Genomic DNA, 15,069 nt, shown 5'->3' with positions numbered 1-15,069 from the left:
TTTCGCACCGCCGGAACTGGGTGCGATTTTAGTACCGGACTGCCTTTTTCGAGAACCAAATTAGCTCCTACTCTGGAGCAGGGTCTAACCAGCACAACTGGTGCTACCCGTGACGTGACATAAGTAGACACTGATTGGCCAAACGCGTACAAAAACGCCCTCACCCGCCATGATTTAAAACGCCGTGTAAACATACTGTAAACATCGTGTCAACTTATTTCGCAAGTATGGAGAACAGCGATAGATGGACGGACGCTGAAGTGCAGGCACCTTTGAACATTTACGCAACGGAGGAAATCCAGTTGGAATTCGAAGGAACAAAACGTTGTCCATCCTCCTGTTGTTAATGTTGTTCTTCTTTGTTTCCGTTGTTGAACGCCATGCACAAATGACTTCGCTGTCGACCGGCTTACGTCACTTCCTAGTACACACTGTCGGTGCGAATGAAACCCTTTAAATGGTACTGGGAAATAGTTCGCGCAAAATCGTCCTAGTACTTCAGTACTGTACATTTAGTTCTGGAACCAAAGCTAAAGCTGCTGAATAATACTGAATAGACCTTATATAGGAATGCCGTGATAGGCGTCGTATTCCTATAGGTAGATATTAGGGGTGGAACGATACATGTATTCGTACCGAGCCGTCGCGGTACTGACATCTCGGTTCGGTGCATGAGGCCTTACAACGAATACAGGCAATTCACCCCCAATCCAGAAGGGGGCGCCCGCAGCAATGCAACGCTGTTTGATAACCGGCCGCCAGCAGAAGAACAGCGAATGCCATGAGTTGCGCACTTGAAAACAAAGCCCACTAGACAGTGACCATGTGCTGATTCTGATCGCATCTCTCACAGACAAAGGAGTATACTATAAAAGGCTTGCGCACTTAACTGTTTGCGAAATGGAGCTTTGTGATCGTGTATCCTACCTCTCTCATTCGGCACAAATCCAAATATTCCATAATATTTCCATATTTGCAATGTAACGTATCTGAATGCTAAACTATTATTTATTATGTAAATTATAGGTTTTGTACTTCAGTCGCGTTCCAACGGTGACACAGAGGCGGGCGCGCTGATGTTTGGTTCACTGTATTTTATTTTGATAAAGTACCAACTGTGCTGTCACGTTAGTAATGCTGGAACTGATGTGTTGTGTGTGTGTGTGTGTGTGTTTGTGTGTGTGTGTGTGCCGGCGCGATCACTTCAACTGTTTCCTTATACCAGCATAATCAACTTTAAACACTTATTGTCTTATTAATAATGCATCACTGTATAAAGGTCTGCTTTTATTTGTGTACACTCACAATGAAAACAAAACATTGTGCTTTTGTAAAATAAAGAAAACAAATAGGATGTTGCTTTCTGCCAGTTGAGTGTCCTTTCTGTGAACAAATTAGGCGTGTCACAAAAATGAACTGAAACTCAGCGTATATAGGACACGTTATGTGTTGCACTGTTTTTCCCTTGTTTATCCGTAAACTAAATCAAATAGATTTAAAGAATTTATTCCTTGCATATATGTACTGCAGATTTTATATATATAACATAATGTAATAATATTTAGTATTTTCACATCTAGGTGGAAAAAACTGTAATTTGTACTACTGTCTCTTCAAAATAAATGAAAAGAAACCTAGCATAGTAGATTTGTTTTTGTTTTTCCTGTTGTACCGAAATCGTATCGAACCGTGACCCCTGAACGGAGGTACGTACCGAACCGTGACATCTGTGTACCGTTCCACCCCTAATATATATATATATATATATATATATATATACACACACACACACACACAAATATAATGGTAACTAAAATTATTGTCAGCATTCATTAATATTTTACACTTTTACTACCAATAAAGTTTTTAAAGCTATTGTCAATACATTTCAGTGTCTATCCAAACAATATCTATGCTTTTGTATATTTTGTATATTAGGATTGTAAACTTTATTTGCACTGAAAACATAAGGGTTCCTGGCAGTGAAGTTTTGTCTGAGCATGTCAGAAGCTGCAATGTTCCATAATTCTGTCACAGAGAATTCATGTATGGCATAACATCTCAAACTTAAAGAAACCATTAAAGAGAAAGAAATGTAAGAGATTTTATAAAAACAATAAAATAGAATTAAATTAAATTAAATTAAATAAATAGAAATCACTGCACATAGTTTGAAACAATATAAAAAAACAATTTAGTCCAAAAGAAGCTGTTTTGCTTTTGTATGGTTTGTTCTGTATATATTATATATGTGTGCTTCTGGGTGTTTATGAGTGTTTCTCTATAATTATCTCTCTAGGAAAATATGTGTAAGGCCAGGCAAATAGTTTCCTCATGGTTTTGGTGTGTGTGTGCATGGGCGACATTTGACTCTTCATTTTTGACCAGAAATGTGCACGCTTTTCTGATGTTTATTTAAGTTTTCCGTGTCTTTTTCCCATGTCCCTTGAAATGTGTCCTTTTTAAATTGTTGTTACTAAAGGTGAGACACGTGAGGAAAAAATAAACGATCAGCTGTGGGACTATTCTATCATAAATTGCATACCATTCATTTCTGAAATTTCTACCGTCCGTTACTGGAAATGAAATTACTTGTTGTTATGTCCTGATGTCAATAAAGTTTACACACGCTTTGACTCCGTGATCTCGCTCAGGACACACGCTGTCTGTGGAGGTTTGGCCAGAACCGCTTCCAGAATAAATTAGTGAGGCATTTTGGTCCCGTCCATTGCTTATCACTGTGTCAATCACTGATATTTCGAGAATGAATCCAGCATAAAACGTTCCAAAAAAACACAAGTTTCATACACATTCTAAATGGATTATAGCCTATAGAAAGAATGCAAAGCATGCTCCCTTTATTATCACTAAAAGCATCACTCATCTTAGTTCATTGCGATCTCACAAAGTTCCGTTATAATCAATGAAGCTCTCTAATCTACACAATGAATCTCTTATTTACATCACGTCTGCACTTATGAGATGATTCACGAGCGTGCAAAAAAACAGCGCTTTCAGCGGTGAGTGAATTCTGAAAACTCTAACGTTTCTGATTGGCCATTGCGTTGAAGAAATCAACAGATATGTCTGTGATTGGCTACATTCCTCAATGCCGCAAAAACATATGGGATAGTTTGCCAGATCTGTAATTGCTTTTGCTTTTGTTTGAGGGTATTTAGCACTGTCTAGTACCCCTGTACAACCGGGCCCGGGCTTGGCTAACCACTCCAATTGCAGTGGGGCTGACATTGGGGATTCCATGACTAACAATATGGGGTGGGGGGCAATTGCCCCCTTCTCCCCCCCAATGTCACCCATGTGTGTACTTGTTTATGCTACATTGGATAGTAAAACCTGACATTTTTGACATTGTGGGGACCAGCCTATGGTCCCCACGAGGGAAAAAAATATATAAAAAATAGTAAATGAAGTTGAAAGTGAATGAAAGTGTAACAATGCAAACACGTTTTCTGTAAGGGGTAAGTTTAGGGTTAGGGTTGGGTTAGGGGATAGAAAATATAATTTGGTCAGTATAAAAGTAATAGAAGTCTATGGAAAGTCCCCACAATTCACAGAAACAAACGTGGTGTGTGTGTATGTGTGTTTGTGTGTTTACCTACTTAAACATATTTTGGGGACAAATGTGTACCCAGGAATGAGCTAAATCTAATATGTCTCCTTTTTGGGGGCATTTTCATTTGTAAGTGGAGAGTTCAGATGCAAAAGCCTCTAAGTGCTGTTTGAAATTTTCTTCTAAAATGAGCATTTTTCTCAGGCTCCATATGTTTATGTTCAGTTATTTCACTTAAATGGCAATGAAACGAACCTATTCATTGCCATTAAAGTGAAATTACTAAACCTACACATAGGAGCCTGATAAAAATGCAAATTTTAGAAGAAAATTTCAAACGGCACTTAGAGGGTGTGTGTGTGTGTGTGTGTGTGTGTGTGTGTGTGTGTGATATCAGTTCTCACCTCAGATCAATGGTGAAAAGCCCGTCTACTTTTAGTGTCCACTCGCAGTGGGCATTGTTTGGGTAACTCTCAAGAACCAGGTGACCTTGCCTCTTATGAATTACTCCTCCACATGCTAAAAAAGCAGACAAAGTCATTAAAGTTGCTGTGTCAAATGCATTAAAAGCAAATACCATACTTGTATTGTGCTCTGTCCAGGAACAACAACATTACATGCGTTTAAAGGGGTCATATGATGCTTTTTTAAAGATCATTATTTGGTGTATTTGGTGTAACAGAATATGTTGACATGCTTTAATGTTCAAAAAACACATTATTTTTCAAATACGCCGTTTTAGGGGGGCGTGGCAGAGTCTTAACTTTGATAAAGAATAACTCTTTGGTTTTGAGACTTTAGTCTTTGCAACTTCAGGGATCTTATCTATGCACAATCAGCTTGTAACACTCCAAAGAGAAAGGAAAACTTGAAATCGCATCATATGACCCCTTTAACAATATCTGATATTTAGTCATTGTCAGACATGTAAGCAGGAAGAACAGTAGTAAGTGATATTTAGTGAACTGTTGTAAGGCTGATGTCATATGTCTGGACCTTAGGAAAAGGCCACAGTCTGAGAAAATTAAGAACTCTTTATGAAAATCAACATATGAACTCTGTCTCACGAACCAAACATTCTCATTCAAAACAACACACCACACTGAGGCAGACAGAAGGCTCACACCTTTCAGTGGATTCTCCACATCAACTTCGGGGGTCGATAAACAACTATAAAATGGATTTTAAGAGGGTGGGTAATAGTGGCTGAATGTGATTCAAAGGGGCTGTTGATACTCAGAGATGGTAAAGGATTAAATAAACTTCCTTAACTATTTCTCCCCCTCCTTTCACAGGACACTACAGAGATCACCAAAAATCCTTAATTTTAATCAGTGTTTACAAGAATGTAACAATTCATGTTTGGTGTCACTTGAAAGGTCTCAAGTGTGTCTGGTAAAAGGGTCTTATTCTATTAGGATTAACCACCATTGAGATACAAAACTAAAAATACTAGAAACAGACTTCTCCCAGGCCTTTCACAAAAATTACCTCATAAAAATTTATGAGATGCATCTTCCCACTGAAATCAAACCCACTCACAACCCCAAAGGTGATATGCTAAATTCCCTGCAATAAACAAACTACACCATTTGGTAACTTCAGGGTTTATCTGGCTATTTAAGAGGTGGCAAAGGGTTCAAGGAATCTGTAGACAGATCTCCTGCACAATCGCTGTGTGTAGCTCTCATTATCAGGTAACATTTCTAAATTCTCTAATTTTGGTATTATTGAATGTTTTACATGATTGATCAATGTTTTATATTGTTTGAATTGGATTTTGAATGATCTTGATTACCCGATGAATAAAGTATGTTTGATCTTATTCTGACATACTCTGGTCAAGGTCAAGGTCATTTATATTTATATAACACCATTAAACAACATTAATGCTGACCAAGGTGCTTCACAGTAACACAATACAATTATAAAAAAAATACGAAGTTTAAAAATTAAATCAACAACTTAACCCATAAAACCCAGGAATAAGTAGTATAATAAGAATAATAAATTAGTTTTTTTAATACGTTAATTAGAATAATTACGATGAAAAATAACGTGTTAAAATTAATGCATTTAACGCACTTGCCCCGCCCCAGACCTACGTGGGTCATCTGACATTTCATACAGTTGACTGATGACAAATATGAGGCAGGGCAACAACTCACTGCATGATGGAGCCTAGAGAACGTAGTTAGAATGTCCCTAAAATTCAAGATATGGGGCAAAAATGCCCGTTTGAGTTTTTGTCTCATATTTACATCATATAGTCAAGCAATATCAAATAAGCAATAGGCTAAGTGCAATATCACACGAGTGCAAATGTGAAACTGATCTTATACATCTTAAACAGTTCAGTAAGGAGGAAGTTAATATTGTGTTATTTTAGACACAATGTTGTCTGTTTTGTTCAATTTTGCCAACAAAAATATAAAGACAAAGCAGAACTGTTCATCTCCAAGCAACACACAGCGGCATTTAATTTCTTAATGCACGTTTTGAATGAATTGGGTGAACCATTAGGAGCGTTGGATTTGAAGCGGCGCTGCACAGACCGATCGGTGTATGACATCAAAGTACTGCGAGAGCGATTCAAAAGCATGAAGAGTCGTCTGCTCTCTAATCGCTCTCGCGGTACTTTGATGTTACATACAGATCGAACAAGTCGAACAAGCCTAATGATTCAATGAACCATTCATAAAGAACATATATACTTCACTCCTGAATGAATCAGCCATTTGAACGAATCAAATGAATGAATAAATGACTCGATGACTTAATCATTAAGACATTTACCACCACCTACTGGCAGTTTTAGTTTATTATTTAGAGTATCATTTCATTAAAGAAATAATTTAATATTTCCATAGTAATAATAATCAAATTAATAAAATTAATTATTAAAGGTATAGTTCACCCACCCAAAAATGACAATTGTGTCATCATTTACTCACCCTCATGGTCCAAAAGAGTGTATGAAATAAATTTGATCAAACAAAATATTTCTTGCTGAAGCTACTTTTTGTAATGTCTGTTTGATGCTTTACACAGCAATGACTTTAAATTATCTTTTGGGAGTAATTTCTCAGCCAAAATTGATGTGTGATTAATTTGTGATTAATTCGATTAATTAATCGCCACATCATGTAATTAATTAGATTAAAAATTAATTGCTTACCAGCCCTACTTTAGTTAAGTTGTATGCAGTTGCATTAACTATAGAGGCTAGTTATAGTCATAAGGTTACTAGTCATAACTGCTGGTTATCGTCTCAACTTTATTCAAGTTGTACGTAGTTATTTCTATCATGACAACTCTCAGAAGATTTTAGCTTGGTAATGGACATGACAGTGTTAATGTATTTGGTCTTGGCAGAATAGATCTGCTATGCTGCTGCTGCTGAATTGCTGCTGCTGTTGGTTATTGCTGTAGTTGTAGATTATTGCTGCTGCTGAGATAACGACTGTTGATGATGCCTTTGACGACAACAAGACGATTATTATTATCCATCAAATATATAGGCGCCTAATCTTTAGTGATGCAGCGCGGAGAGCTGCTTCAGGAACATGCCACAGTGCGGCTAATCAGCTCCGGTGGTCGTGTCGGAGCCATAACATGCCGCAGACGTGTGCAGTGTAAATAAGGGGTAAGATAGCTTCACTGTTTATAACGGGATTGTTTTTTAAAGAGCATATAATACTTGCGCTAGACTGAAGTCAGTTATGATGTCCTTTGCAATGTAAATGTTCTTTGCTTTTATACTTAAGTTTGAAAGTAGGAGTAAATTTCATGAATTCTCAACATGTAAGACTAAAATGGCACTTTGAGAAGCTTGATAAATAAGGGCCCAAATCTATTGCCAAGACATACTGCTGCTGCTCCGGAGAGCCATGAGACCGCATATTTGCTATTTATGTGAATCTGGGCCGGCTTTGCCGAATGGCTTAACGCTAGTGGACTATTGCTGTGTGTACCTGATCGGTTTACCAGATAGCTTAAACTAGTGACCTGAGTTAAATGCGTTTCTGGGCTAGTGAAGCCAGGAGAAATTAACTAGTAGTTTAGCAATGTTAATCTGGGTGCTGTACCCTTTTACAGGATTAACTAATGACCTAAATAACTATGTGCGTCTGAGCCAATAGCTCAAATTTACCTAGGTAGAAACGCATACTATGTGTGTTATTAACAAACAGGAATCACATTGTAGGCTGATAGATGAAGTAACCCCCAGCAAACACCTGACTCAGGCTCTGGTGGCCTGACTCCTGAGCAAATAGTTTTAAAATTGTCATTCAAGAGTTGATTTTTTTATTTGTATTTTTTTTTGCATTAACATTACTGCAATGTAAATACTTACATTTAATCTCTTAATAAGCTAACAAAAGTATTTGGCAAAAGCATAAATTGCTGTACACCCTGTAGTAGTGGTGTCATATGCCCAGAACTAATTCTGACTAAAAAGCAGCTTCTCACTTATTTTGATTGTTTAAAATATTTGTATGTATATTAAGAACAATAATGTTTGCATGTATGATCAAATCATTAGCTAAATGCATGGCCAAGATGGTCTTAGGCAAGATATAGCAGTGACTTTATTTTAATGCAGTGTCTGCTTTACATGCTACTATGCTGTAATTTTATTGCCGCATTGCCATCTGATTTTACTGTACATACTACTGCTGTTTATATAAATTGACCAAATTAAAATTCGCAACATATAAATGCTATGCATGCTGCTGCTGAGAAAATTAATATTCTCGGTGACTGAATGCCTATGTAAGCTGCTGCTAATGCACCAAGAAACTGAACTGCTGTAAGCTCCATTAATTAGACATAGGTAGCTAGGCAAATTTATATTTTTACACTAACTCAGTGCCTATACCAGATGCAAGTTGCACAGCATGGCAAAATCAACAGAACCCATTACGATGGGTGAAGCTGTCTGCAATGTATGCGGTGTGATATGGCCTACGCAACAATTCCCAACGGTAACCAAGGCCCTGTTCTATTTCTGACATAGTTAAAGTGCTTGCACTATATCTGATACGAAAGACCACTGAATTTGTGTGATCGCTTTGTCGCTTCCACGAATGCAGCCTGTTACGGCGTGGCACCGTGATCACTACCAGCAAGCTTTTCACTGTACCCTTACGCAACTACTGATTTACTTCTGCTACTGCAGCTCATGATTATTGAATATAATATATCAAAATATAATATTATCTTGAATATTTACTAACATTTCAATACTGAGCTGTAACACATGCTATTAATGATATTCGCAATGTTGTAGTATAAATATACTGTGTGAGCTGCTGTGGTTATAATATTTAAATCAGAATTTGCTAAGGATAATCTACTGCTGCTGCACGAAACCTGCTGTAAGCCCTATTGGATAAGCAAAAGTAATATAATGCCTATTGCACTTTAAAGAGTTAATTTACCATCCATGAGTTATCACTGAAATTTCATGCAACTAAAGCACTTTCTGCTGCCGCTGCTATATTAGCAACAATAATAACTTGACTTGCTATTTTCATGTTGCTGCTAATATTATTTCTAATCTTGCAAGTGAATTTGCTATGCATGCTATAAAATTTGCTAACATTACGATCTGAATAGCTATGCATACTGCTGCTACAACTGCACAAAAGTACTTAGAATTGCTATAGCTCTCTTATAAACAACCACAATCAAATATAGCTTATTTTGCTTTGAACATTTCATGAAATCAGATGTAAGCCTTGATGAATAAGCAAAAGTAATAAAATGCCTAAAAATGCCTATTTCACCTAAATAGTTCGCTTACCATCCATTTATCTTATCACTAAAATGTCATGCAACTAAAGTACTTCCTACTGCCGCTGATAAATTAACAACATAATAATTGGTTTGCTATACAGACTGCTGCTAATATTATTTTTAACATTGCATCTGAATTTGCTATGCAGGTTGCTGCTATTAAAATTCACTAAATGCGATCTGAATAGCTATGCATACTGCATCTACAGCTGCACAAAGTACTAAGAATTTCTTTAAGCCCCTCTATTAAATAAGCTAACACAATCAAATAATGCCTATTCCACTTTGAAGAGTTTACAAAATCTGCTGTAAGCCATTTTGAATAGGGAAAAATAATACAATTCCTGTGTCACTTAGAGTTCACTTACCATCTAAGCGTTATCACTGAAATGTCATGCAAGTAAAGTAATTTTTGCTGTCGCTGCTATATTAGCAACAATAATAATTTGACTTGCTAAGCATGCTGCTGCTAATATTATTTCTAACATTGCAGCTGATTTGCTATGAATACTGCTGCTATTAAAATTTGCTACATGCGATCTGAATAGCTACAAATTCTGCTGCAACAGCTACAGTACTTAGAATTGCTATAAGCCCCTTTTATAAATAAACAAAATGCAAATAATACCTATTTGCTTTGAAGAGTTCACGTACCATCCATGCTTAGTCACTGAAATTTCAGCAACTACAGTCTACAACTGCTGCCGCCACACTGTAAAACCGAACAGTGAAATTAATTAAATGAAATGAGTTAACTTCACTCAAATAATAATAAAAGTTAATTGGACTTAATTGAAATAAGTTCTGTAAATTTAAAATGTTGTTGTAGTAAGGTGAACTTAAAATTATTGCGTTTTCTAGTTCCCAGCATGCTTTGCATCAGACAACAAGGAAAATAAATGTAGAAATTAAGTGTTATTTTGTGTGTTTTTACACAAGATTAACATAGAGAGACATAAGTTAGTACTTAAATGTTGTGTTATGTTAGGATTTACATAGGTTTCTGTTATGTTGGTTTTGTAGTGTTACCGTTGTGGTGAAGAGTAGAGCCTGTGGTTAGGTTGAGGATGGACAGCAAAAATTAAAGACTGTTTATACTGCATGTTGTTTGACTATTTATATGCAAGTATTGTGAGTCTTTATGATAACTACATTAGTATATGCCAGTGTGCCATTGCTATCTAGCGCTTAACTACAAAGATCTGAATGAATGTGCTGTTAATGGAAGCAAGTTATATATAATTATCGTTGTGATGAGTGGGGTGGGATCATGGAAGGGAGGCTGGGCTTGGCTCCCATGGCTCTCAGCCCCGCCCCACTTGTCATAAAAATTTTAAGCTCTACTAACTTAAAAAAATTGAGTTTGTTTACTCAAATATTTTGAGGCAATAAGTTTCCACAAATGTTTTGAGTATTCTTAACTTATCAGGTTTTACAGTGCACTAAAACGTTATTTGATTTGCTATGCATACTGCTATTAATAATTAGCTAATAACGGAATCTGAATTTCTATGGATACTGCTGCGTGTAGCCTGTGAGTGTATCATGAAAGTACTAGAATTGCTGTGAGCCCAGAAGAATAAACAAATAAGTAAATTCCAAGTTTAAAAAGTGTCCTACTAGCTACATTGTGTCAACAACACACGGGGAACACTCAGGTAAGTAGTAAATAACAACGGGCTTTATTTGAAGGTGAGCAGAGGATCGAGATGGCGAAGGAAGGTAAGCATCAACAGTTCAGAGAAGTTGGGAATAGAACTTAGCTGGGTTAGTAACTTGAGTCCTTTTACTTTTCCTTTCCAGGTGACAATAGAGCAAGGGGAACGCAGGAGCACAGGAGAGCACTGAGGGGAACACAGGTAGGTAGTAGGAGTCAGGTAAGTGTTGCAGGTAGTAACCTTGAGACCAGACACCGATACTGGGGAATGCGAGTGGCTATATGGGAGTGTTGTTTGGCAGCAACAGGTGCGGGTGATTAGAATGCTGGTGACTGGGACCATGGCGGAGCAGGCAGTTCAGGGAGCCATGGCGGAGCAGCTAGTTCATGGTGCCATGGCAGAGCAGGCAGTTCAGGGAGCGATGGCGGAGCAGCTAGTTCAGGGTGCCATGGCGGAGCAGGTAGTTCAGGGGTGTCATGGTGGAGCAGGCAGTTCAGGGAGCCATGGCAGTGCGGACTCTATGGCCTTGGCCTCGGAACATGACTCTGCCTCTATGGAGACGTATAGCCCCCCCTCCCTCATTATCTTTGGGAAAGTCTTGGGTCCTTCGGCTGCAACAGGCTCTGGGCTGGGCTCTGGGGCCAAATCCATCTCTTGATGGAACATGGGCAGTGGAGTAATTTTAGGTCGGTGATCGGGGACAGGAGCCATCTCTGGACTGAACTCGGGAACAGAAGCCCTCTCTGGGCAGGACTCGGGAACAGAAGCCCTCTCTGGGCTGCACTCGGGAACAGAAGCCCTCTCTGGGCTAGACGCGGGAGCAGAAACTCTCTCTGGGCCTGACATGGGAACAGGAGCCCTCTCTGGGCTAGACTCGGGATCTGAGGCTCTCCCTGGGCCAGACGCGGAAACAGCAGCCCTCTCTGGGCTTGACGTGGTAACGGAAGCACTCTCTGGGCTAGATGTGGGAACAGAAGCACTCTCTGAGCTCAACTCTCAACTCTGGTCAGGGGCTAGAGCCATCTCTGGACTCTGGTCAGGGGCTAGAGCAATCTCTGGACTCTGGTCAGGGGCTAGAGCCTGCATTGGACTTTGGTCAGGAGCTAGAGCCTGCACTAGACTTTGGTCAGGGGCTAGAGCCTGCACTGGACTTTGGTCAGGGGCTAGAGCCTGCACTGGACATTGGTCAGGGGCTAGAGCCTCAGTGTCGTCTTCTTCGAGTAGTCTCTTCTTCCTCATTCTCCTCTTTTGGGCTGAGGTTAAAGAGAATGCTGAAGCTATCATAGGGCTTGGGAGTGAAGTGGCCGGCGGGCTTGAGAGTGTTGCGGGCAGCAGTCGTGGGTATGAAGCCGAGGGGTCCATTTTTTCTGGGCTGAAGACTGGAATGGATTGCGGAACTGGAGACAGAGGAAGGGATATGGATTTCAGTGCTGACCTGACAGACTGAAATGCTGGGTCCGCAACTTTAGCCCCCAGGTCAGCGCTACTAGATGTCCATTTGACTGCTCGAGGAAACACGGGAGGAGATGGGTGGCCAGAACCATTGGTTAGGCATGTGGAGGGTCCCGGTGTCGGATGAGCTGGAGAGGCTAAGTGTGCTTCAGAGGGGGCTGGATGAGGATGGCTCACATTTTCTTTAACTTCTACTTCAAAATTTGAGATTAATTAACTCGACCAAAGAGAAATCACATGCAGGAAGACTTCAGCGAATAGATTCCTCATCCAGACCCATCTGAAAACAAGCACTGAGTGAAGCATCCTGCCAGCTCACTCAATGGGAAAGCTCAAGGAATTCCTCCACATACCTTCGCAAAAGCCGACCACCCTACCGCAGGCACCACAGTTGGTCTTCAGCCCAGTTCATCTTTCTAGGTCTGGTCTTCTGTAGGGTTGGGTATCGAAAACTGGTTCCATTTTAGAACCGGTTCCAAATTTCCAAGAACCGGGTATTCGATAAGACTCGTGCATTTTGATTCTCCTTAATGATTCCTGCATTCGCATTTTAATGTGATTTAAAACGACTTAAGTGCAGGAACGGAAAGGACTTGCGCCTTGTTTGCGTGCAGCACACACGTCTGAAGTGTGAGTGCGAGCACAGAGAATAGCGGTCTCGGACGTGTCGCTTCCCAGCCTGTGTCTGTTCTCCAACCGTTCCGTGCATTTCCACTGCAGAAAAGGTTGTTCTTTGCCAGAACTGACAGAAACAATTACATCAGTATATAATCATAAATACAGTTGTTTTTTGTCTTAAGTGAACATAAACAGATGAGAAAGAAAACACACGTGTATATTTAGATCTGCGTGCGTTCGGTGTTAAAGAGACAGCAGCCTAATAAACGCGCTGCCTGTCATTAATGTTAATCAAAGAACAAAATAAAATCATTCACTGATCTTGACTGAATATATTTAATAACTTTAATGAATAATCTATATTTTATTTATGAAAAGAAAAATGCAGTGTTTTCAACTTTTAATTAAAATTTCTGTATCTGAAATTTGGTTCAGTTGTATTTATGCTATTGCTAATTAATTAGTTTGTTCCTATTTTATTACTGACTGTTTACTTGTCTTTAACATTTTAATATTTGAAATTTATAATTTATAATAAAGAAAAGCCTCAACTGATGTGTATCAATTCACACTTCTTTTTGGGGGCAGGCTCCTCCCCTCCCTTCATCTTAAGCGGTGTTATGCAAATCTTCCCACATAGTGAGGTAGAAATGTGTGGGCGTGTTAGAACGAGCCGTTTTAGGTAGGCGTGGTTGACTCTTAACTTTTATAAAGAATATCTCTTTGGATTTGAGACTTTAGTCTTTGCAACTTTACAGATCTTCTTTATGCACCAAGAGCTTGTAACACTCCAAAGAGAAAGGAAAAATTGAAATCGCATCATATGACCCCTTTAAGGCAGGATCAGCCAAATCTGTGTCCCCAGGATTTGGACAAAGGATGGGGCCTCCGCCAAAATAATTTTTCTATACAACTATTCAATAAATTTTTGTAACTCACTCACCACCATCCGTTAACACTTTACAGAATAAATACCATGTAAACGTTTACCTTCTCTCTGAGTCTTTCTGATATATGTGGGGGCATGTTAGAACGAGCCGTTTTAGGTAGGCGTGGCTGACTCTTAACTTTTATAAAGAATATCTCTTTGGATTTGAGACTTTAGTCTTTGCAACTTTACAGATCTTCTTTATGCACCAAGAGCTTGTAACACTCCAAAGAGAAAGGAAAAATTGAAATCGCATCATATGACCCCTTTAAGGCAGGATCAGCCAAATCTGTGTCCCCAGGATTTGGACAAAGGATGGGGCCTCCGCCAAAATAATTTTTCTATACAACTATTCAATAAATTTTTGTAACTCACTCACCACCATCCGTTAACACTTTACAGAATAAATACCATGTAAACGTTTACCTTCTCTCTGAGTCTTTCTGATAGAAATGCTAAGATGCGCATAAATTCAAAAAATTTGCATAAAAATACTTATGCACTCAACTAAGTAGGATAAAATCCTTATCCGGTAAGAAAACATACGCAGCAATTATGATGGAAACACTTTTACAGAATAAATTCCTTAATGTGCAATTGCGCATCAAAAAAGGCATGTGACTTCTCGATGGGACAGCATAACTGGACCAACCAACGGACCGATCTCTTTGCACAGCATCTGAAATGCTAGTTTTGTCATTCTAAAATGCTTGCGCAAAGTCTCGTCAAAGTGCTTCATTATAATAACTCCCAGAACTGCGTTCCAAAACAGCAGGCTCCAAAAATAAGATAACATGACCACGTTTCGTCTGCGCGCTCTGAAGCTCATAATTTATTAAAAAAATTATCATATAGTCTACAGTGCTGTCCCAAAGCAAGGCCGGAAACAACAGGTAAGTGCTCCAGCGGGCTTGGCGAGGGTTAAGTCTCTTGGCTTCTTTGAGGTATCGAAGATTCTTGTGGTCGGTAATTGCAGTAAATGGATGATTTGCTTCCTCCAGCCAGTGCCGCCACTCCTCCAGGGCGAGTTTGATAGCCAA

The 15,069-nt window shown here is 39.1% G+C and overlaps 1 protein-coding gene across 1 annotated transcript in view; it reads right to left on the bottom strand.

The window, feature by feature from the left end:
- pamr1b (peptidase domain containing associated with muscle regeneration 1b) overlaps positions 1–15,069 on the bottom strand; it is a 99,408-nt gene that overhangs the window by 62,033 nt on the left and 22,306 nt on the right. The window contains exon 4 of the mRNA XM_016515890.1: positions 3,976–4,090. Coding sequence (XP_016371376.1) covers positions 3,976–4,090 — 115 coding nt within the window. The remainder of the gene's footprint in view (positions 1–3,975; positions 4,091–15,069) is intronic.

The sequence above is a fragment of the Sinocyclocheilus rhinocerous genome, unplaced genomic scaffold, assembly GCF_001515625.1.
Source record: "Sinocyclocheilus rhinocerous isolate Xijiao unplaced genomic scaffold, SAMN03320098_v1.1 scaffold2041, whole genome shotgun sequence".
In the NCBI taxonomy this organism is placed as follows: Eukaryota; Metazoa; Chordata; class Actinopteri; order Cypriniformes; family Cyprinidae; genus Sinocyclocheilus; species Sinocyclocheilus rhinocerous.
Note: the sequence above shows the minus strand (reverse complement) of the source record. Positions and strands in the feature narration are given on the sequence as shown.